Consider the following 20,201-nt stretch of genomic DNA (forward strand, 5'->3'; position numbering starts at 1 on the left):
CACAACTCATTTATTGAAATCAATTTGCTTTGTTAGCATTCCTTATCTATGGAGACTCCTTGTGTTTGATCAAGGTAGGTTGGTGTTTGATCCAATCGATCCACCTTGCAGTGTGAAGCTCGGGTGTTACACTGTTATTCTCAATTCCCTTATATTGTCCTTTCAATTTCTTCATCATAGTTTTGCCCTTGTTTTGAAGATCTATTCAGCCTGTATTGTTATGTTATTATACTTATAATACCACTCTAGTTTCAGCTCTCTTTCACACCTAACTTCTGTTTCATCTTAAGTTTATCAAATCTGAACTTTATTCCCTGTGAAAGGTCCTATTTGGCTACTGTTTTGATCAATCAAATACAGTACTACATTAAAATCCTTATGAAAAAAAAAAACTTGTAGAAAATTAATTCCACCTGCGAAATAGGGAAACAGTTGCTCAGGGATTTGCATGAAATATTGTATAACATCGTACGTTATAAACAAGTAGTTGAGTTGCAAACACAGCCAGATAGGTAAATCACAACCTTTATCATATTAAAAGGAAACAGCTGCCCAGGGATTAAATACTAGGTAGATCGAACCTTAGAGAAGACCCAAAAAAAGCTTTTGTAGGAAACATCATGTAAAGGATTGCAAACTGAAACATACAACCAATCTTCATCTGGATTCTCTGGGTTGTTAGTAGCATGGACATGGTACCGTGTGTCGACGATAAATCGCCGACACACGGCGATTATTCGACGTGTCGCTGGGGGGCGACACGAAACCCCCCGGTGACACGATTTTTACCCTTTATCGGCGATATATCGCCGACGGTCGACTATTCGACTGGAGAACAAGCTGAAGCCGCTGAACATCCCGTGGTTGCAGTGCACCAGCCTTGCCTCCATCAGTTTCTGCACCAGCTCCGGCTACTGTACTTCTGTACCACCATCGCTGCCGCCCCCAATGCCCTCTCCGGCCAAAACATCACCTGCACCAGTTCAGGCTACAAGTGGTCCAGCACCAGCTGTAACCCCATCTGCCGATCTGCGCCAGAATCGACACCAGTGAAACCATTGCCCACAGCCCACGTCGAACAGTGAGAGGGAATCTAATTGACAGCAGAGGGGAGAAAAATAGGAAATACAAAACCCAACTGACCTTTTGGAAATCTTCTGGGGCGACACTGGGAAGATAGAAGGAATCTCCATGGATGAAGAACAGCAGAAGCGTAGAGATCAAGAGACTAAACGCTAAGACCCGACGACTCTCCATGGCATCGAGAGAGAGGGAGAGAGAGGGAGATTTAGCAGCTAAAGAAGGTTTGAACTTTGAAGACGAAAGTGGAGATTTGGATCTGCAGATCTCTCCCTCTTTCGTTATGGAACTGGATGGAACTTGGAATTGTCTCTGGAATCTGGATTTTCATTTTGTTTTTCGGCTCTTCAAGAAGTCGCCCGACATGTCGACCTATGTCGCCATGTCGGTGGTGTCGCCAGGCACCGACACGGCGACATAGGTCGACGTATCGAACCTTGAGCATGGATAGGTATTATTTGAGTCCTTCACAAGTCATCAAAGAAGCAAACCATATAAAACAGTAGCCATCCCAAATAAATCTTCAAAAACCAGCAAAAGAACCCACGATCTGTAGTATAAACTCATGAACCAGCAGCCTTGAACTTGAAGAAGAATCATAAAATAAATTCTGCAGAGTGCAGAACCAAATAGGGTAGAACAAAAAACTGCAGTATGCAAAAAGAAAAGGCTAATGAAGGGAATAAAAAAATATCAGAATATAATTCAAGTTCTGGGATTTCCAAAGGGGTAATAGGTGGGGAAGATCAACTTACATTAATACTTGATCTAACAGTATATTAGTTGCAGACTTGCAGCAGTAGGTGGTTGTGCACCAAGGAAAACCGAAAGAGAACTTCAAAAGAAAATACTTGAGAACAACACTGTTTTGATTAAAAAAGCTTTGATGCCATGTTAGAAAATAAACTTTAATCAACCAAAACAGTGCAATAACAAGAACTAAGAAGAAGAAAAAGAAGAAGAGAAGAAGAAGAAGAAAGAAGAAGAATTGATAGGAATCACATAAGCTTGCAATTCTAGCTTAGCACTCCTAGAATCACAACCTCTTATTTATAGATATCAATAGTCTGGAATACAACTTGAGAAGCAAGCCATCTTGCCCTCTAAAAAAAGGAAATAAAGAGTACAACTTATGGATAGATTTTCTAGTAAAACTAACTCCTAAAATCTGTCCAAAATAGAAAGTACTGAGAAAGGAAAGTTTTGAAATTAGTAACTAATATAAAATAGAAACTATGCTTTCTAAAAACTACCAAAACTTGTGTAGCAAGATTCCTACATTAGAAAGAGTAGCATATCTAAAAAGGAAACAAGGAATAATGGCATAACACTATTCACGTGAACAGCCTAAACTTAAACAGTTCTGAAATAGCAAATGAAGAAAAGAAGAAAGATTATTTATTAGCTAAGTACCAAGACAAGGTATTGTTAGGGTTCTGAGATTATTTATTAGCTTTGTACCTAGACAAGTTGTCTTTAGGATTCTCTTATAGAAAGCCGTGCATAGCATTCAGCTATATTATATTTAGTATGTTTGATTTTTATAGCAGAAATTTTTTAAATTTTTTGGGGATTCTAAAAGCTTCTACTCTTATGGTTGCCTATATTTGCTACTTGAATACACGGTTGGTTTTCATGTGATTGAATTCAATATGTGTGCTATATAACTGATGCAACCCAGGGTTTAGGGTTAAGTATCCAATATCTTCTAAAGTGGAACCAGCTCACGATTAAGGGCTTTAAGTGTTTCGCCAACGGTCTTAGAGGCCAATAATGCTGCTGGGATTGTTATTTCAGATCTGAAATAGATAGGATTTCAAATTGCAGATTTGAAACTCAAATCCTAGGTGAACTAGGCTTTGGCTAGGGTTAGGGTTTCAGGTGTGGGGAGGTATCCTGCAGTTCAGAGCTGGTAATACCTCTCTTCTGTAGTTTAGGGACTGTTTAGAGGAGGTAGGGGCTGAGGTATGAAGGTTTGAAAATTTTCTGGAGTTTAAAAATTTTGTAACTTCTCAAGGAAGAAGATGAAGTGCAGAAAATTTCAAAACTCAAGAAAGAAGGCTGGTTTGGGCATATAGAGGTTAGATCTTGGTTCAGCAGGCTGGGGTGTTTGGGGGCTGGAATGAGGGAGTTCTAGTTGGGGTGGGAGCTGAAAACATGGGAAGGAGTGGAGGGGAGATGGCTTCTAGGGATTGGGATAGAGGCTGTGGCTTACTTGTATTTTTCTTCAACTCATAATTTTCATTAACTCAATATTAATAATTACAATGCAGAAAGAGGCTATAAAGACTTCGACTCAAATTGGGATCTCCTTATAGATGAGATCCAATTACAACTCATATTGGACTCTATCAACCTTAAAAAAGGAATCAAATTATTACGAGATTCCAGTCCATAGATTGGAATCTCTTACAAATACTTACTTTGACTGAACAAACAACTTTTAAACCAAACTAGGACTTAATTAAAATAGAGCTATTTTAAGATAAGGTTCCTAAAATTAAGGTATCCTATCCTAACCATAGAAGAAATTTCAGTCGAAATTTTGATTGAAATGCCTGCATATTTGAAAACCGATATGAAATAAAAAATATTTCGGAAAAGTAACAGGTTTTGACCGAAATGATACTTTCACATTTATAAAATGACATGTTTCGAGCAAAACTGCAAGGCCAAATTTTGACACCAAACCCCTTTTTTTTCCCATTTATCTTGCATTCTACCCTCTTTTCACCTCATTTTAGCAATTCCTTTGCATTCCTTCTTCAATTTTGCTCTTCCATTGTTGAGTTTTTGAGAATTAAAGAAGGTTGTGGTGAGTTAAAAAACTTCTCCATTTTTTATTTTTGTTTTGTTTATGGCTCAAATCAACTTAGATTGCTTTCAAATTAAAGTATGTCTAGTATAGAGTGTTGATCTATGAATTTGTGGTGTAATTTTTTTTTTTGTTCTTCCTAATATATATTTGTATTTTCTGTTATTAAAAATTATTTTGTAAATTATATATATTGCTAAATATGTATACTTGAGTAAGATTGCAAGCAAAGTGCTTTCCCAGACATATTCTATCACTGATTGTGAGCGAAATTGGAGCACCTTTAGCCTATCACACATATAGACTCCCACACACCACCATAACACAAGTTAGGAGTTCAAGAAGAGTTTCCTGACCAGGGGGAGACTTTGGACAGTATACCTGAGGACTCTTAAGTCTCCCCTTCCGTTTTTTTGAACTATGTAAAGAACCTGATCAGGGGGAGACCACTCTTGTGAGGCACACTATTGAGGTCTTTCAAAACAAGATTGATCAGAATAAGGAGGTGCAGACTTATTAGAGGAAGAATTACAATCGGGAAAAATAGGTGGAGAAAGGTGACATGTTGCTACTTCAATCCCTTGCTCTAGAGTCAGATTGTTCTCCCTAAGGTATCTTCTTTTGATCTTCCTATTGCTGTTAGAAAAGGAGTTAGATTTTTTACTCAACATCCCATAGCTGAATATGTTTCTTATGATTCTTTGTCTCACTCTTACCCTGCTTTTATATCATCTCTATCATCTTTTTTTGTTCCTAAAAGTTGGCAGGAAGCCTATGCTGATAACAGATGGAAGACAAGTATGTTAGAGGAAATGTAGGCAATGAAGAAAAATAATACGTGGGAGTTGGTTACACTTCCTTCAGGAACAAAACCCGTGGGTTGCAAATGGGTGTTTGTGGTTAAACAAAATATGGATGGATTGGTCAATAGGTTGAAGGTTAGACTAGTTGCAAAAGGGTTTACCCAGACCTATGGGATTGATTATCAGGAAACTTTTGCCCCTGTTGCAAAACTGAACACTGTCCGAGTTCTATTGTTTGTAGCTGTGAACAAAGACTGGAACTTGCACCAACTAGACGTAAAGAATGCCTTCTTACATGGGGAGTTGGAGGAAGAAGTCTAGATGAAAATTCCATATGGTTTCTCTGATGATAATACTGCAAGGAAAGTTTGTAGATTGAACAAGTCAATTTATGGGTTAAAACAGTTTCTTAGATGTTGGTTTGGATGCCTCCAAAAGGCAATGAACTCTATTGGATATAAACAAAGCAATGTTGATCATACACTATTTGTCAAGAAGGCAGGTACCAATATCACACTTTATGTGGTTGATATTGTTATCACAAGGAATGATGGTGAGAAAATTCAAAGGTTGAAGGACTTTCTTGGCAGAGAGTTTGAGATTAAAGATCTAGGGAAGTTACAATACTTTCTAGGGATTAAGGTGGCACGATCAAAGAAGGGTATATACCTAACCCAAAGAAAGTATGTTTTAGATTTATTATCAGAAGTGGGAATGTTAGGGTGTAAAGCAGTTGATATCCCTATTGAGGCTGGAACTAAACTTAAGGAAAAAGAAGGAGAACCAGTGGATAAAGGAAGATATCAAAGGCTGGTAGGGAAGCTTATTTACTTGTCCCACCCTAGGCCAGACATTTCTTATGCCGTGGGAATAATGAGCCAGTTCATGTATAATCCATATTCAACTCATATGAAGGTTGTTACCGTAGTACTGCGATATTTGAAGGGAACTCCTAGAAAAGGAATACTTTAATCACCCACTGATAGTCAAGGGTAAAAGTATGCACTACTGGGCTGGGTCTCCTAATAGGAAGTCAATTTCAAGTTACTGTACCTTTGTTGGAGGTAATCTAGTTACTTGGAGGAGTAAGAAACAGAATGTGGTAGCTTTATCCAATACTGAAGCTGAATATAGAGCTATGGTTTGTGGAGTTTGTGAGCTATTATGGGTGAAAGGTTTTGCTAGAAGATGTTGGAGTTCAAGTTCTAAACCCTATGATGCTATATTGTGACAACGACTGCCATTAGTATTGCTATTGCCAATAATACTGTGCAACACAAATTAAGCACATTGAAATTGGCAGGTTCTTTGTCTAAGGAAAGCTAGAACAATGGCTCATCTGCATGCCTTTTGTGAGGTCTGGAGTCTAAGTGGCATATATTTTCACTAAAGGTTTGAGAAAGGAGATTTCCTTCATAGTAGGCAAGTTGGGCATGATTAATATCTATGCCTCAACTTGAGGGGGAGTGTTGGTTGAGTTATACTAGGAGTTCAACTTTATTAGAGTTTTTGTTCATGTAATTTTCTATTTCTTGTTACCCAAGTAGGGGTATTTATTGTAATAGTGTTCTTTCTGCTTTATTATTAATAGAAGGCTTGAGATCACCCTGATCAATTCAAGCCATTCTACCAAAATTATGTTTCTCAACAATTCTTTATTCTTTCTTGTTTTTAAATAAAGAATGTCTTATCTGTATTTTCTGTATCACAAACTTCATATTAGTATAAAAAGCATAGGAATCTTACTGTAGGAATTTTTTATGCCATCTAATGCAGATGAACAAAAGGACAGTTGCTGGGGCCTCTGTTGCACCTCATGTACGCAGTCTGCGTAAAGGCAATAATGATCAAGTTGCTATTGGTATAGATATGGATGAGGGTGGTAATACATTAGATGATATAGATGATGATAAAGGTATGCTTCACTTCTTGCTCTCTTTTATAATGAACTCATTCTTGAATATCTTTAAATGTTAGCAAGTTAAGAAATTTTAGTGTTGTATGAGCTGATACTGGAGAACTTTTTAGTTTTCAAGAAATTTGTTTTGTTTATTTTTTTTGTTTTTCTAGATATGCATATGTATATTTATTTCATTCTTTTTTTGCTTGAAGTTCATGGTTTCAAGTCACTTACCATGTCAAGAATTGTACCAAGATTCACTAGGCCTGTCACCGACATGATCGATGGCCTATGGTAAGCATTATCCTGGTTTTTACAATTGTCGATTTATTCTTAGTGCATGTGCTCAAGTATTTCGCTATTTTATTTTTCCAGGGTCTCATGTGATCGGGCACTAATGAGGCAACCTGCTTTACGGCTTGGAATTATAATTTATTGGTCTGTGTTGCATATGCTACTTGCAACTTCTGTAGTTTGAGGGAAATATTTTCTCTAACTAAAGTACGTCTCTTTCTTAGTTTGTTCTTTGTAAATTTACTGGATCACTTTATATATATATAAAACTTCTCTACAAATTGATCACCTGCACAGGGAAATTGGGAACCAGCATCAAGGTTTTGCCAACTTGGGTGTTAAGGTAGCTGGTAAGTTGAAAAAATAAACTTGTTTGATAATTCTAAAAATATAACTGTTATGCCTGTGTCTGTTAAAAGAGGATTCTGATGATGTGGAAAAAAAATATTACTTACATGGATTTTGCCAAATAAATAGTCGACATCCATCCTCTTCTCTTTCGTCTTGTTCCACATGGACTAAATTCTATTCTGCACAACTAATTAAATGATACTAGAACTTATGCCCAGAAATAGATTTGCCCATGTATGTCTTCTTGTACCCAGTAATTGCCTTTCTTTTTTTAATTTCATGAATTCTTTTACCAACTTTTATATCTTTAGTGGAAATCAAATAATGATGAATAATGGAAGAGAGTAAGAGAGAGGGGTTAAAAAAAGGAGAAGAGAAGAACTCATCTGGAAAACTAGTCTCTCCTTGATGAAGAAACCTAGGAGGTTGCTCCATATACACATCCTCTTGAAGGGTACCATGCAAGAAGGCATTTTTGACATCAAGTTGCCACAAGGTCGTCTTATAAGTAGTTGCGAGATCAAAAGGCGAACAGAAGTTAGCTTCGTCATAGGAGAACAGGTAGTCAGGTAGACCAGTCCATAAACTTGGGCATAACCCTTAAACCAACCAACCTTGCCTTTAATCAAGAAAGGGAACCATCAAGGTCAACCTTCACCACAAGTACCCAGCAACAATTGAGCCTTCCCTGGGGGCAACGAGACAACGTCCCAGGTTTCATTTAGCTGTAAAGTAGACAATTTTCTTCTATAGCTGTCCTACATCCAGGATTAGATAATTCTTCTGCCACAGACTTAGGTAAGGGATGTGAATGAACAGTAAAAAGGACCAAGAGGTTGGGGAAACAAAGAACAAGAGATATAGTTAGCAATAAGATGCTGAGTACAACTATGGATACCTTTTCTGTGAGCTATAGGTAAATCAAGATCTGAAATGATTGGGGCAGTAGGAGTATCAGTAGGAGGATTCTACATTCAAAGAAGATGTAGCAAAGTCAGTGAGTTGAGCAGTCGTTGCATGACGATCCCTTGAATAAACTTGAACTAGAACATATGGAGCTTGAGCTGGATGACTTAGAGAAGCCTGTGCAGATGACTGAACTGCCTAGATAGGAAGGTCATCGTCCGGTTCAGTGGAAGAAACAAATGTTGAAAAAATGGGGTGGATTAAAATAAGACGCATCAGTATCATAAAGTATTAATGTGAGGTTGGAGAATAGCAATAATACCCTTTCTAAGTCTGAGAATAACCAAAAATATGCATTTAAGTGGCCTGGATTCAATTTGGACAACACAGGATGGTGATCTTGAATGAAGCAAGTTTAACAAACAACACAAGGTGGAACAGGCTGCACTGAAGAATGAGGAAATATCACAAAGTGAGGGATACCTCCTTATAGATTATTTGAAGGCATGCAATTTATGAGAAAGCATGTAGTTAGGATAGCATCATTCCAAAAAGCCTTAGGAAACTTTGTTGAAATATACGTAAATTTGGGCGTTTACTGTTCACGTTACTGTTCACGTGAACAGTATTATGCTATTGTTTTGATTATATTTTCTATTTCTAATGTGGGAATCTTGCTACATAAGTATTGGGAGTTTTTAGAAAGCATAGTTTCTATTTTGGTGGTAGTTTCTATTTTCATAACTTTCTATTTTAGGAGTTAAGAAGTTACTAAAGCCGTAATATTTTGTTTCCTTCTTCTAGAGGACAATTACTTGTCTCTCAAGTTGTATTAGATTCATTAGAAGCTATAAATAAAAGTGCTCTGTGATTCTAGACTCTTTAGCTAAGAATCACAAGTCTTTTCATTGGTTCTTCATTTCTCTTATCTTCTTCTTCTTCTCTCTTTTCTCTGTTCAAGTTCAACTGCTGTTTTGATTGTTTAAAGCTTGTTTTCTAACATGGCATCAGAGCTTTTTTGAATCAAAATAGTGTTGTTCTCAATATTCTCTTCTGAAATTTTTTTTCTTCTCTGTTTCCTTGGTGTGCAGCCACCTAATGCTGTATATTATGGACTGTTAGATCAGATATTCATGTGAACTGATCTTCTCTACCTATTACCTTACTCTTACACGTTCCGAAACTTGAATACCTTTGTTACCTCTTTTTTTTTCTCCTATTCTGTCCTGAGGTTGCAGAATTTTTTTTTGTGTTCTTTCTACTTCAAGTTTTGGAAAACTGATTTGAGTGATATCTACCTCAGTTTAATGTCTTCACTTACACGTGACTCAATCATGAGTACGGCTGAATCAAAAGGATCTCAAGGAGATCATGTAAATGTTCAAATTACATCTATCAAGCTCAAAGGTAGTTCTAATTACTTGTTGTGGTCACAAGCGGTTCGGGTGTACATACTTGCAAAAGGTAAGCTTAAGTTCATTGAGGATGAACCTCCTGTTGAGATTGACAAATCTTATTTTAGTTGGATCCAAGATGATGCAATCATCAAAATTTGGATGTGGAATAGTATGGAACCTGATATTGCAGCGAATGTTATGTTCCATAAGACTGCAAAGGGAATATGGGATGATTTGCAAGAGACTTATTCCCAAGCTAAAAATATGACTTGGATTTTTAGTATTTATGAAAAGCTATTTCAATTTCAGCAAGCTGACAAGTCTCTGCAGAATTATTACAACTCCTTTAAAGGCATGATGGAGGAGTTGAATGTCTTTCAACCTCTCACCACTGATATAGAAAAGCTTAAGGCCCAACGGAATGAATTTTTTGTGTCTAAGTTTCTTGCAGGATTGAACCCTGAACTGAAATCTGTCAAAGGACATCTTCTTGCTGGTGAGCATGCCCCTAATCTTAGTGAAGCATATTCTAGACTTCAACGTATTGCCTTGCTTGAAGGGATTTCTCCAAAAAAAAGTTCTAAAGGAGAAAATTCAGCCTTCACTGCCTCTTATGGAAGGGGATGTGATCGTGGTTTAGGGGGAGTTAGTAGGTCTTCTAGAGGTCGTGGTGGTCAACTGTCTGATAAAACATCTCGACTTTGTACTCATTGCGATAAAACAGGGCACTTAGTGGAAGCTTGTTGGGCCAAACATGGAAAACCAGAGTGGGCCAAGCACCTTGCCAATCATGCCGTTTCTGATGGTGGTATTGATACTGTAGCAAACAACGATAGTGGTTCTGGATCTTCTTCAGGGAACTTGTCTAAGACTCTAAGAGATGATGTAAGCCAAATCCTTCGCCGATTGCAAAATATTGAAACTGGCGCTTCCACATCCACTAGTACTTCTGCTGCCACACTTTCTCATGCAGGTAACATAGCACTTCTCACTTCTACTCCCACCCCTTGGATCATCGATTTAGGGGCCTCTTCCCATATGACTGTTAAGTCATCACTTTTTAGCTCTTTTTCTAAATCTACCACTAAAAATTCTGTTGTCATAGCTAATGGGACTTCCACACCTATTCTAGGCTTTGGAAGTGTTTCTCCTACACCTTCTCTTACTTTATCATCCGTACTTCATGTTGCTAACTTTCCTTTTAACTTATTATCTGTTAGTCAATTAACTAAAGCACTAAACTGCTCTGTGACTTTTACTCCCACTTATTGTGTTTTCCAGGACCTTCACACGAGGAAGACGATTGGTGGAGGGTGTGAAAGGAACGGACTCTACTATCTGGACTATGCTACCCCTATTGCGGTGCTTTCTGATGATTGTGTAGATGCTCTCCAGTGGCACTGTCGTTTAGGCCATCTGTCTTTATCTAGATTAAAAATTTTATTTCCTTCTTTTAAATCAGTGTCTAGATTAAATTGTGAAGCGTGTGAGTTAGGGAAGCATCATCGTGCCACCTATCCTCCACGCTCTATCTCTCGTAGTGAGTCCTTATTTTCTCTTGTTCATTCCGATATTTGGGGCCCTTGTAGAATTAGTAATAGGCATGGTTTTAGATATTTTGTTATTTTTGTGGACGATTTCTCCCGTCTTACATGGTTGTATTTTTTAAAGGATCGGACAGAGTTCTTAACTACATTTAAAAGTTTTATTCATGAAATTCGGACTCAATTTTCTCTTCCTATTAAAATTTTTCGGTTTGATAATGCTTTAGAATATGTGCAACATGATATATCTAACTTGTGTGATTCTCTTGGAATGATTCATCAAACCAGTTGTTCATTCACTCCTCAACAAAATGGAGTGGCTGAACTAAAAAATCGTCACCTCTTGGAGGTTGCACGCGCTATTTTGATTCAGATGAATGTTCCAAAGAGTTACTGGTGTGATGCAATTTTGACTGCTGGTCATTTAATTAACCGCATGCCTATGCCTTTGCTTTCTGAAAAATCTCCTTTTTCAATTGTTTTTTCCCAATAGAGAACCGTTTTCAGTTCCACCCAAAATTTTTGGTTGTGTGTGTTTTGTTCACATACCACATCCTTTGGATAAACTTTCCCCCGTTGTACTAAGTGTATTTTTCTTGAGTACTCACGCACTCAAAAAGGTTTTCGCTGTTATGATCCGGTTCTTTGCAAACAATTTACAAGTGCGGATGTGACCTTTTTTGAAGACACTCCTTATCATCTAAGTCAATCTGTGTTTGTTGAAAACTGTGTTTTGGATGATACTCCTCCTATTCCCTCTTTTGTTCCTTCCACTAGCAATGTTCCTCTACAGGTTTATCAGCCAAGACATAAGTTGCTAGAACATATTGTGGATAGTAGAGTTCCTCCTAACAATATTAGCGGCTCTCCTTTAGTGGAGCCTGAAGTTGGCCCTACGGATGTTCCTTCTTCATCCTCTCCACCGGTGGATTCTTCTAGTGGAGATCCCACTCTGCCTTCAGATGATTTACCAATTGCTTTAAGGAAAGGTACTTGTACTTGCACTTTACACTCTAACATTGTTTATCCTGTTTCCAATTTTGTTTCTACCTCTCATCTCCCTCTTAGCTTTCGTTGCCTTGATTTGTCTATGTCTGCCGTTCATATTCCAACCCATCATACCGAAGCTCTTAAAATTCTTGGCTGGAAAGCCGCTATGGATGCTTTACATTCTCGTCATACATGGTCTTTAGTCAACTTACCTCCTGGGAAAGATGTGGTCCGCTGTCAGTGGGTGTATACTATTAAGTACCATTCTGATGGTACAGTTGAAAGGCTTAAGGTCCGCTTGGTGGCTGAGGGATATACACAAACATATGGTGTAGATTATTTTGAGACTTATTCTCCTGTGGCAAGACTTAATTCTGTTCGCGTCTTGATATCTTTGGTTGTGAATTATGATTGGACTCTTTTTCAGCTTGACATAAATAATGCATTCTTATATGGTGATCTTCATGAAGAAATTTACATGGAGCAACCTCCAGGGTATGTTGCTCAGGGGGAGGACAATGTTCGTGTTTGCAGGCTTCATAAAGCGATTTATGGACTCAAACAATCTCCATGGGCTTGGTTTGAGAAATTTAGCAAGACTGTGGAGTCTTTTGGTTTTGTACAGTGTTATTCTGATCACTCTATGTTTGTTAGACGGCAGGGTGATTGTGTTGTCATTATGGCAGTTTATGTTGATGATATTGTCCTTTCAGGCAATGATATTGATGCAATCCATACAGTTAAGGCACACTTACAAAAATCTTTCCAAACCAAAGATTTAGGTGATCTACAATATTTCTTGGGGATTGAAGTGATCCACAGTAAAAGAGGAGTAAGTTTGTCACAAAGAAAGTATGTGTTAGATCTTTTGACTGAGACTGACATGCTTGCTTCTAAACCTAGCGACATTCCCATGGATCCTCAGTTGAAGTTAGGACGTGATGATGGTGACTTGTTAGATGATGTCCATCGTTACGGGAGTCTTATTGGGAAACTTATTTATCTTACTGTTACTCGTCCTGATATTTCTTATTCTGTTGGTGTGTTGAGTCAGTTTATGCAGTCTCCTAGGAAGGCTCATTGGGATGCAGCAATGAGAGTGCTTCGGTACCTTAAGAGTGCGCCCTGAAAAGGGCTCATCTATCGACCAAATCGGAGTATGGACTTGGTTGCCTTTTCTGATGCAGATTGGGCTGGATCCGTCATTGATCGCCGGTCAACCACATGTTATTGTACTTTTCTTGGTGGAAATCTTGTGACTTGGAAGAGTAAGAAATAGTCCACCATTGCTCGATCTAGTGCTGAAGCTGAGTATAGGGCTATGGCCCACACTGCTGCTGAATTGATGTGGCTTCGTTCATTGTTAGAGGAAATATGATTTCCAGTTTCTGCCCCTATGAAAATGTTTTGTGATAATCAGGCAGCCACTTGCATTGCTAGTAATCCAGTGTTCCATGAGAGAACGAAGCATATAGAGGTAGATTGTCATTTTGTGCGTGATGCAGTGAAGAAGAAGCTTATAACAACTCCTTTTGTGAACTCTACTGTCCAACTAGCTGATTTGTTCACCAAAGCTCTGTTCAGACCAAGTTTTCAGTCTATCTGTTGCAAGCTGGGCATGGGAGATTTGTATGCTCCAGTTTGAGGGGGAGTGTTGAAGTATACGTAAATTTGGGCGTTCACTGTTCACGTGAACAGTGTTTTTACTGTTCACGTGAACAGTAAAAACAGCATTTACTGTTCACGTAAACAGTAAAAACAACATTTACTGTTCACGTGAACAGTATTATTCTATTGTTTTGATTATATTTTCTATTTCTAATGAGGGAATCTTGCTACATAAGTATTGGGAGTTTTTAGAAAGCATAGTTTCTATTTTGGTGGTAGTTTCTATTTTTAGAACTTTCTATTTTAGGAGTTAGGAAGTTACTAAAGTTGTAATATTTTGTTTCCTTCTTCTAGAGGACAATTACTTGTCTCTCAAGTTGTATTAGATTCATTATAAGCTATAAATAAAAGTGCTCTGTGATTCTAGACTCACTAGCTAAGAATCACAGGTCTTTTCTATTGGTTCTTCATCTCTCTTCTCTTCTTCTTCTTCTTCTCTCTGTTCAAGTTCAACTGCTATTTTGATTGTTTAAAGCTTGTTTTCTAACAAACTTCTTTTCAAACATTAAGGATTAGGTGACCTCCATCAAGTGGCGATTTTTCCTTTCTGCGGCTCCATTTTTCCTTAGTGTACTAGAACAGGAAGACTCATAAAGCATACCATTTGGTGTCATGAACTCAGAAAAGGGAGTAGAAAGGTACTCCTTTGCATTATCACTATGTAGGATTCACATATTCACATCAAATTGGGCATTAATTTTGGATACAGATGCTGGGAAAATAGAAACAACGCATTACTTCTTTTCATTAAATATAACCAAGTGACCTTGGAATGGTCATCAACAAAAGTCACAAAATATTTGAAACCCAACTTTGAACTTTGAAATAACAAGGCATGTCCTCCGAACTTCAGAGTGCACTAACCTATTATTGACTCGGGGAGGATAATTCACATGGTGGAGCATCTTGAACTGACAACATTCGCATTCTGAACTAGATAAAGACTGAAAAGTAGTATCTTACTTCATTAATCTGTCCAATGATGGATGACCAAGGGACTAATGGATTTGATGAGGGGAAGCAACACTAGCACATGCGATAGAAGGAGATGCGGTATCCTCAAGCAAATACAATCCTTCTGACTCACATCCTCCACAAATCGTCCTCTACATAGCAAGATCCTGAAAAACACAAGAGTCAGGGTAAAAGGTTACTGAACAGTTAAAAGCATTAATAAGCAAGCTTATATAGTGACATGAGATTGTATGGAAAATTAGGAAGGTAGAGGATCAAATGTCAAAGATAAGGATTGATTTGGGTGAACTGTACCGGTGCCTAGCAGTTGCTAGAGACCCATTAGCTGATGTTACATTGGAAGTAGATGGGAAAAAGGATAGTCATCAATATCATCTTACCATTAGAAGGGACTGTGGTGAGTTTTTATTATTAGTAGTCAAATTGGCATGTTGCTACTGTCCTGGCTTCCCATGTAGCTTATTACTTTCAGATGTGCCCTGGGCCACGTGGCTTAGCACAATAATCACACAAGAGGCAGCACCTTGACCATTTGCGGAATTAGTGAATCACCCACCATTCACAGAAGTAGTGAATCGCCCACTGGTCTGCTGCTGGTTCTGGGCTCTTCTTGCCCCACAGCCACCACGACCAAAATTGGTCCCCTGACTCCCACCATTCCCATGCTAGTACCAAGGTTCAAAATCTCATTTTTCTGGCCCGTTTCGCCCAGCCTTGAAACTGAGATATGGTCGAAACCTACGAAATTTTGATTGGAAACTGGGAATTTTTCCAGGTAGTTTCTACAGCAAGTTTCTGGGCTTTTTAGTTGTACTTTAGGTCTAATTTCTTGCATACTACCTATGGAAAGCTGACAGAACATAATGATGTAGGTATTTTGCTAAAAAAAACCAATGAAAAGTTATCATTCAAGTGTTAATATAAATGAGAGTTTGTGAGAAATACAAACTTTGTATAATTGAACAAATTGTGTTGCATACATGAAATGTTTGATGCAAGCCATAGAACACCATTTAAGCCAGCAACAAAGCAAAAATAAAAAATATGGGAAGTTTAGAACAAACCTTGCAAAAATCTGAGAAGATCCCCAACGGAGCAAAGAGAGTGATGGAAGGCAAGGGAATGACTGAAAAGGGGTGAAAAGGGCTTGAATGCAGAAAAAAATCACAAAAAATGGGTTATGGGGTTGAAAACTGAAACATCACTGGCGGTACCACTAATATAAGGCTGTGAGTGGGCCAGTCCAAGTCGAAGCTTGGTAAAAAGATTTCTCCATATAGGTTTTGTGTTGCAAGTTTCTGCTCAAAGTTTGTACACTTGCTGGTAGTATTGCTTTAATTTTGTATAGAAGAGCTGAAGTATCAGTAAGTGGTGCATCATGAGAGCTTTCTCATGCAATGCGAAGGACACAACTAAATGTGTTGGTAAGGGATGCAATAGTTTCTGCCCCTAAAAATCTAAGACCGAACTGAATCATACTCCGGTCCAAGGCCACCAAGGTTGCTAGAGAAGGCGCTCCCTACTCAATCGGGGCAGGAGCCAATGATGAATCATTATAGGTGAATCACCAAGTCAATGATGAAAATAGCAGCCAGGGGTAAGACATGAGATATGATTGACCCAGGTTGTGGGGCTTTCCTCTATAATGATGCTGATTCAGGCCAGGCATACTATATTTAATGATTCAAAAATGAAAATAATAAATAGTGAGGCCATTAAATTTTGACAAAAGAACCACACGCAAGAATTCGTTGTCCGATTGAATCTTCTTGCTCCTGATGCTCCTTTCTGTAAGCAATGGTCTTGCTCTTGCTTTCCTCCACTGAGAAAGGTTCATTCCGAGTCACAAGAGCAATCTTTTTTTATTTTAATGATAGATTTTATCTTTTCGTTATGGTAATGCAATGCAAGAGGTCAGATCAGATGCAATGGATAGAAGGGCATTTAAATTTTCATAGGTGGGATTTCCAAAGTACCGAGTGATCGACCCTTTCTCTTACATCTGTAAAATTCTTGGGACATCTCATATATACAGCTAAATTATTGCGCCTCGAATACAAGACTTCCAAGTAAGTCCATAATTCTTTTACTGTATCAATGTGGGTAACAAGTTTACTATATATTTTTCCATGGAGTTTAGCATCTGTCCAAAAATACGTGCATCAATAGTAATCCATGTAGGGTCATTACCAGACGGTTGTGTCAGGTGAGCCTATTAATCTTGACCAGTTAACATATGTTTTAAAGTTTTATGCCACTGCTGAAAATTATCAACTCCATCAAGCTTCAAGCAACATAGAATAAGAGGATACAGCCTCTGTCACAACTGCACCTTTCTCTGCATCACCCACTACAGCAGAAAATAGAATTCTCTGTCACAATTGAATGAACCTTTCTCCGCATCATCCATTATATCAGAAGATAGAAAGCATATGATTAGAAACTTTACCAGAAAAATCAGAACAAGATGTGAAAGATTTCCACCACAAAATCATCTGGAATTATGGAAAAGTCTATCAATCACCAGAAAAATCAATCTCCTCGTGACATCCTTATCATCATACTTCAATCATTATCTTCAATCACCAAACAAGTCACGAACAATCTGCTTTAATTGTTAAGAGCAGATTTACATCATCACAGTCACACCAGAAAATCGCGACATGAACAATGGGGTGAAGACTTACCCCTTCTTCTGAAGTTGTGAGCTCTAGATTGAGTATGTAGAGACCACAGTTTGAAAAGTAGAAAGAGAAGGGCTAAGAACCAAGGCAGATTGGTGTAGGGTGTAACCAGTGTCAGGATGACTCTAATACCATGTAAATCAAATAATTAAGAATAGAGGAAGAGAGGAAAAGAGGAAAAGAGAAGTGAATAATGCAGCCAGAAGAGAGACTCAGCTTATTGTTCCAAAGTGTTCGAGAGAGCTGATATATAGGGTTAAACATACCGTAACAGACCCAAATATCCCAAGAGATCTTGGGACTGGCGCTAATTAGCACCAGTGCTAATTTGGGATCCTTTGGGATCTTAGGAATATTCTTCTAACAATTAGTACATTTTTTTTTTGTTTCCATTTATGAATCCATTTCTACCTAGCAACATTTATGCATCATTCTTCTTGTATGTTTACATAATTGAAGTGGCTAAAAAGCTTTTGCAACATTTAGGAATATTCTTCTTGTATGTTTAATGAAACATGTTCTTAGTAAGTCACATTCAGAGGTAGAATAGCTCCGTGGTATATGTCATGGCAAGATGTTTCATTAAAGAAATTTGAAAGGTGCGTCAGCGTGACACATTACTATTTACTACACTATCAAGAGTGGGAATTGGGTCGATCCGTGATGCTACTTATGATCTCTTCTGGTACTCAACCCAAAATTAGTGGGAGGTATGGATTGTGAGAGACGGAAACTGGAGTCAAGTCCCTAATCAATAAGCCTATCAAGGGAGTCCACCATCCAGATGAATCGATATGGTCTCTATGAACCTTGTCTAGTCTCTCTAGTCCCCAAAAAGTCACCATAAGGGTAGATAAGATTTAAGTATGAAATCATGGTTACACAAGCCCTGATCCATAAATTTGTTTTGACCTCAATTGATCCATCGTTCCTGCCCAGAGGAGAAGGTTTAGGTAGGGATGACAAGATTTGAACCCGTGAATTTTTTTACCCAAAAAACAAGGTGCTACTGCACTAAAGCCATTGTTGATGTCTTGGAATAGGGAACACCAACTGAAAGAGCTGCCTGCACGTTGGGCTGTTGCTTAGAAATTTTTAGTGTTCTAAATTTTCCTTCATCCAAGAAGTCTTGGACGGCTTGTTAGAGTAAAAGACAATTATTGGTGGCATTTTGCTGATGATAAATACAATAATGTGACTGATTGACCAACCAACTGAAGTGATGTAACCCAGATTCTAGGGTTTGAGAATTTGAAATTAAACCCTAAAATTGGGTCACTCCAAGATCCTCTTTCTGTATTCCAGTCTTCTTGGATTGAAGGAATGTGGGTTTTAGGGGTTAAGACTATGCTGTAGTTGGGTTTCAGATCTGGGAATTAAGTATGAGATTAGGTTTCAGGGTTTTAAGGCTGAATACTGTCGTCTTAGGGTTTTGGTGGATGATGTAGTCATTCCAGGTCAGGGGTTTAAGGGTTGCTGTTATAGGGTTTGGTCAGGCTTATGAGGGGGCTGTTGTTTATGTTTTATGATTTCAGGTTAAATCTAATAAGTTTAGGTCAGTCCTAGATGCATTAGGATGTGTTTGAAGAGTCCTAAATGGTTTGGGATTCTTGGATTTGATTGGGATAGGGATCAATGTAGGAGAAGGGGTGGGGATGCTAATCGTAACAAGGTTTAGAGTTGGTTGAGGGGTTTGGGAGTTATGAGAGTTTGGTTGAGGGGTTTGGGAGTTATGAGAGTTTCAGTTGAATTAGGGTTAGGGTTAGACTAGGATTTGAGTTGGTCCAATTGGTCTGAAACTGGGAGGGAAGGTCACTAGGGTTAGAGGGATGATGTTCCTAAAGTTTGGGAAGATCTAACGGTTAGGTTGCTGTACATCTGACCTTGAATTTTAGATCTAGGAAAAGGTTCTAAAATTGCGGGAAAAAAGATTCCAGAAAAGCAGAAAGGGGGTATAAGGGCATTGGAGTATGGTTTTAAGGGGATGGGGCAATTCTTTTGGTGGAAGAAGGGAGTCCTAAAGGGAAGGGATGAGGGAGAATTAGGGGTGGGTTGCTGCTGCTATCACTGGGATAGAAGGGGGACGCTTGTCGATGGAATGGAGAAGAGGGGGGAGGGACTTGAATGGGGAAGGGAGGTGTTGGACTTGAGCTGCTGTTGAGGTTGAGTGGCTGTGGGGAATTGTTGAACTGATGCTGGAAATTGAAGAACAAGGGCTGTACTCGAAGAAGAATATCACTCAAATCCTCCGTGGCCCTCCTAACAAGACCACGACATTACTTGCTTTCTGTTGAGAGTTGTGCGGGTTTGGTGTGCAAGTTTCAATGCTGCTGCCTTGGTGCGCAGGACTTAGGATAGCAGGCTTGGTGCTTAAGTTACTAAGTTTCTATTTTTGAAAAAGAATTCTTAGTGCACAAATTTTGAAGAGTTAAGAGTTACATAGTTTCTATTTTCATACTTTCCTTTTCTATTCTTTCTATTTTGGGCAAATTTTTGTGTTAGCATTTTCTGTCGACAGTTTGTATTTTTGTTTCCTTTTTTAGAGGGCAGAAATACTTGTCTCTCAAGTTGTATTTGGGCTTTGAGATCTATAAATAAAACTAACTTGCGATTTTAGGAAATTAATCTATAATCTCAGGCTCCTGTTGCTGGTTCTTCTCCTCTTTTCTTCTTCTTCTTCTTTTTCCTTGTTTTTTTTCCTTCAGTTCAACTACTGGTTTGATTCTTAAGAGCTTGATTTCTAACATGGCATCATAGCTCTTTTAATTAAAACAGTGCTGTCTCCGTTGTTCTC

The 20,201-nt window shown here is 38.3% G+C and overlaps 1 protein-coding gene across 5 annotated transcripts in view; it reads left to right on the forward strand.

The window, feature by feature from the left end:
- LOC149015813 (nucleoporin) overlaps window positions 1–20,201 on the forward strand; it is a 53,845-nt gene that overhangs the window by 23,431 nt on the left and 10,213 nt on the right. For 3 of the 5 annotated variants that reach the window (XR_016173484.1, XR_016173485.1, XR_016173483.1), the window contains exons 7-10: window positions 6,475–6,613; window positions 6,811–6,892; window positions 6,974–7,099; window positions 7,190–7,242. Coding sequence is in view for 2 of the 5 variants with exons in the window: in XM_089155784.1 (XP_089011910.1) it covers window positions 6,475–6,613; window positions 6,811–6,892; window positions 6,974–7,076 (324 nt within the window). In the remaining 3 variants the exon portion in view is untranslated. Of the gene's footprint in view, window positions 1–6,474; window positions 6,614–6,810; window positions 6,893–6,973; window positions 7,100–7,189; window positions 7,491–20,201 lie in introns of those variants that run through there. The other 2 variants (XM_089155784.1, XM_089155783.1) reach the window with 1 other exon arrangement.

This window comes from Hakea prostrata, chromosome 5, assembly GCF_041222555.1.
Source record: "Hakea prostrata isolate BN-2017 chromosome 5, UWA_Hpros_2, whole genome shotgun sequence".
Taxonomy (NCBI): domain Eukaryota; kingdom Viridiplantae; phylum Streptophyta; class Magnoliopsida; order Proteales; family Proteaceae; genus Hakea; species Hakea prostrata.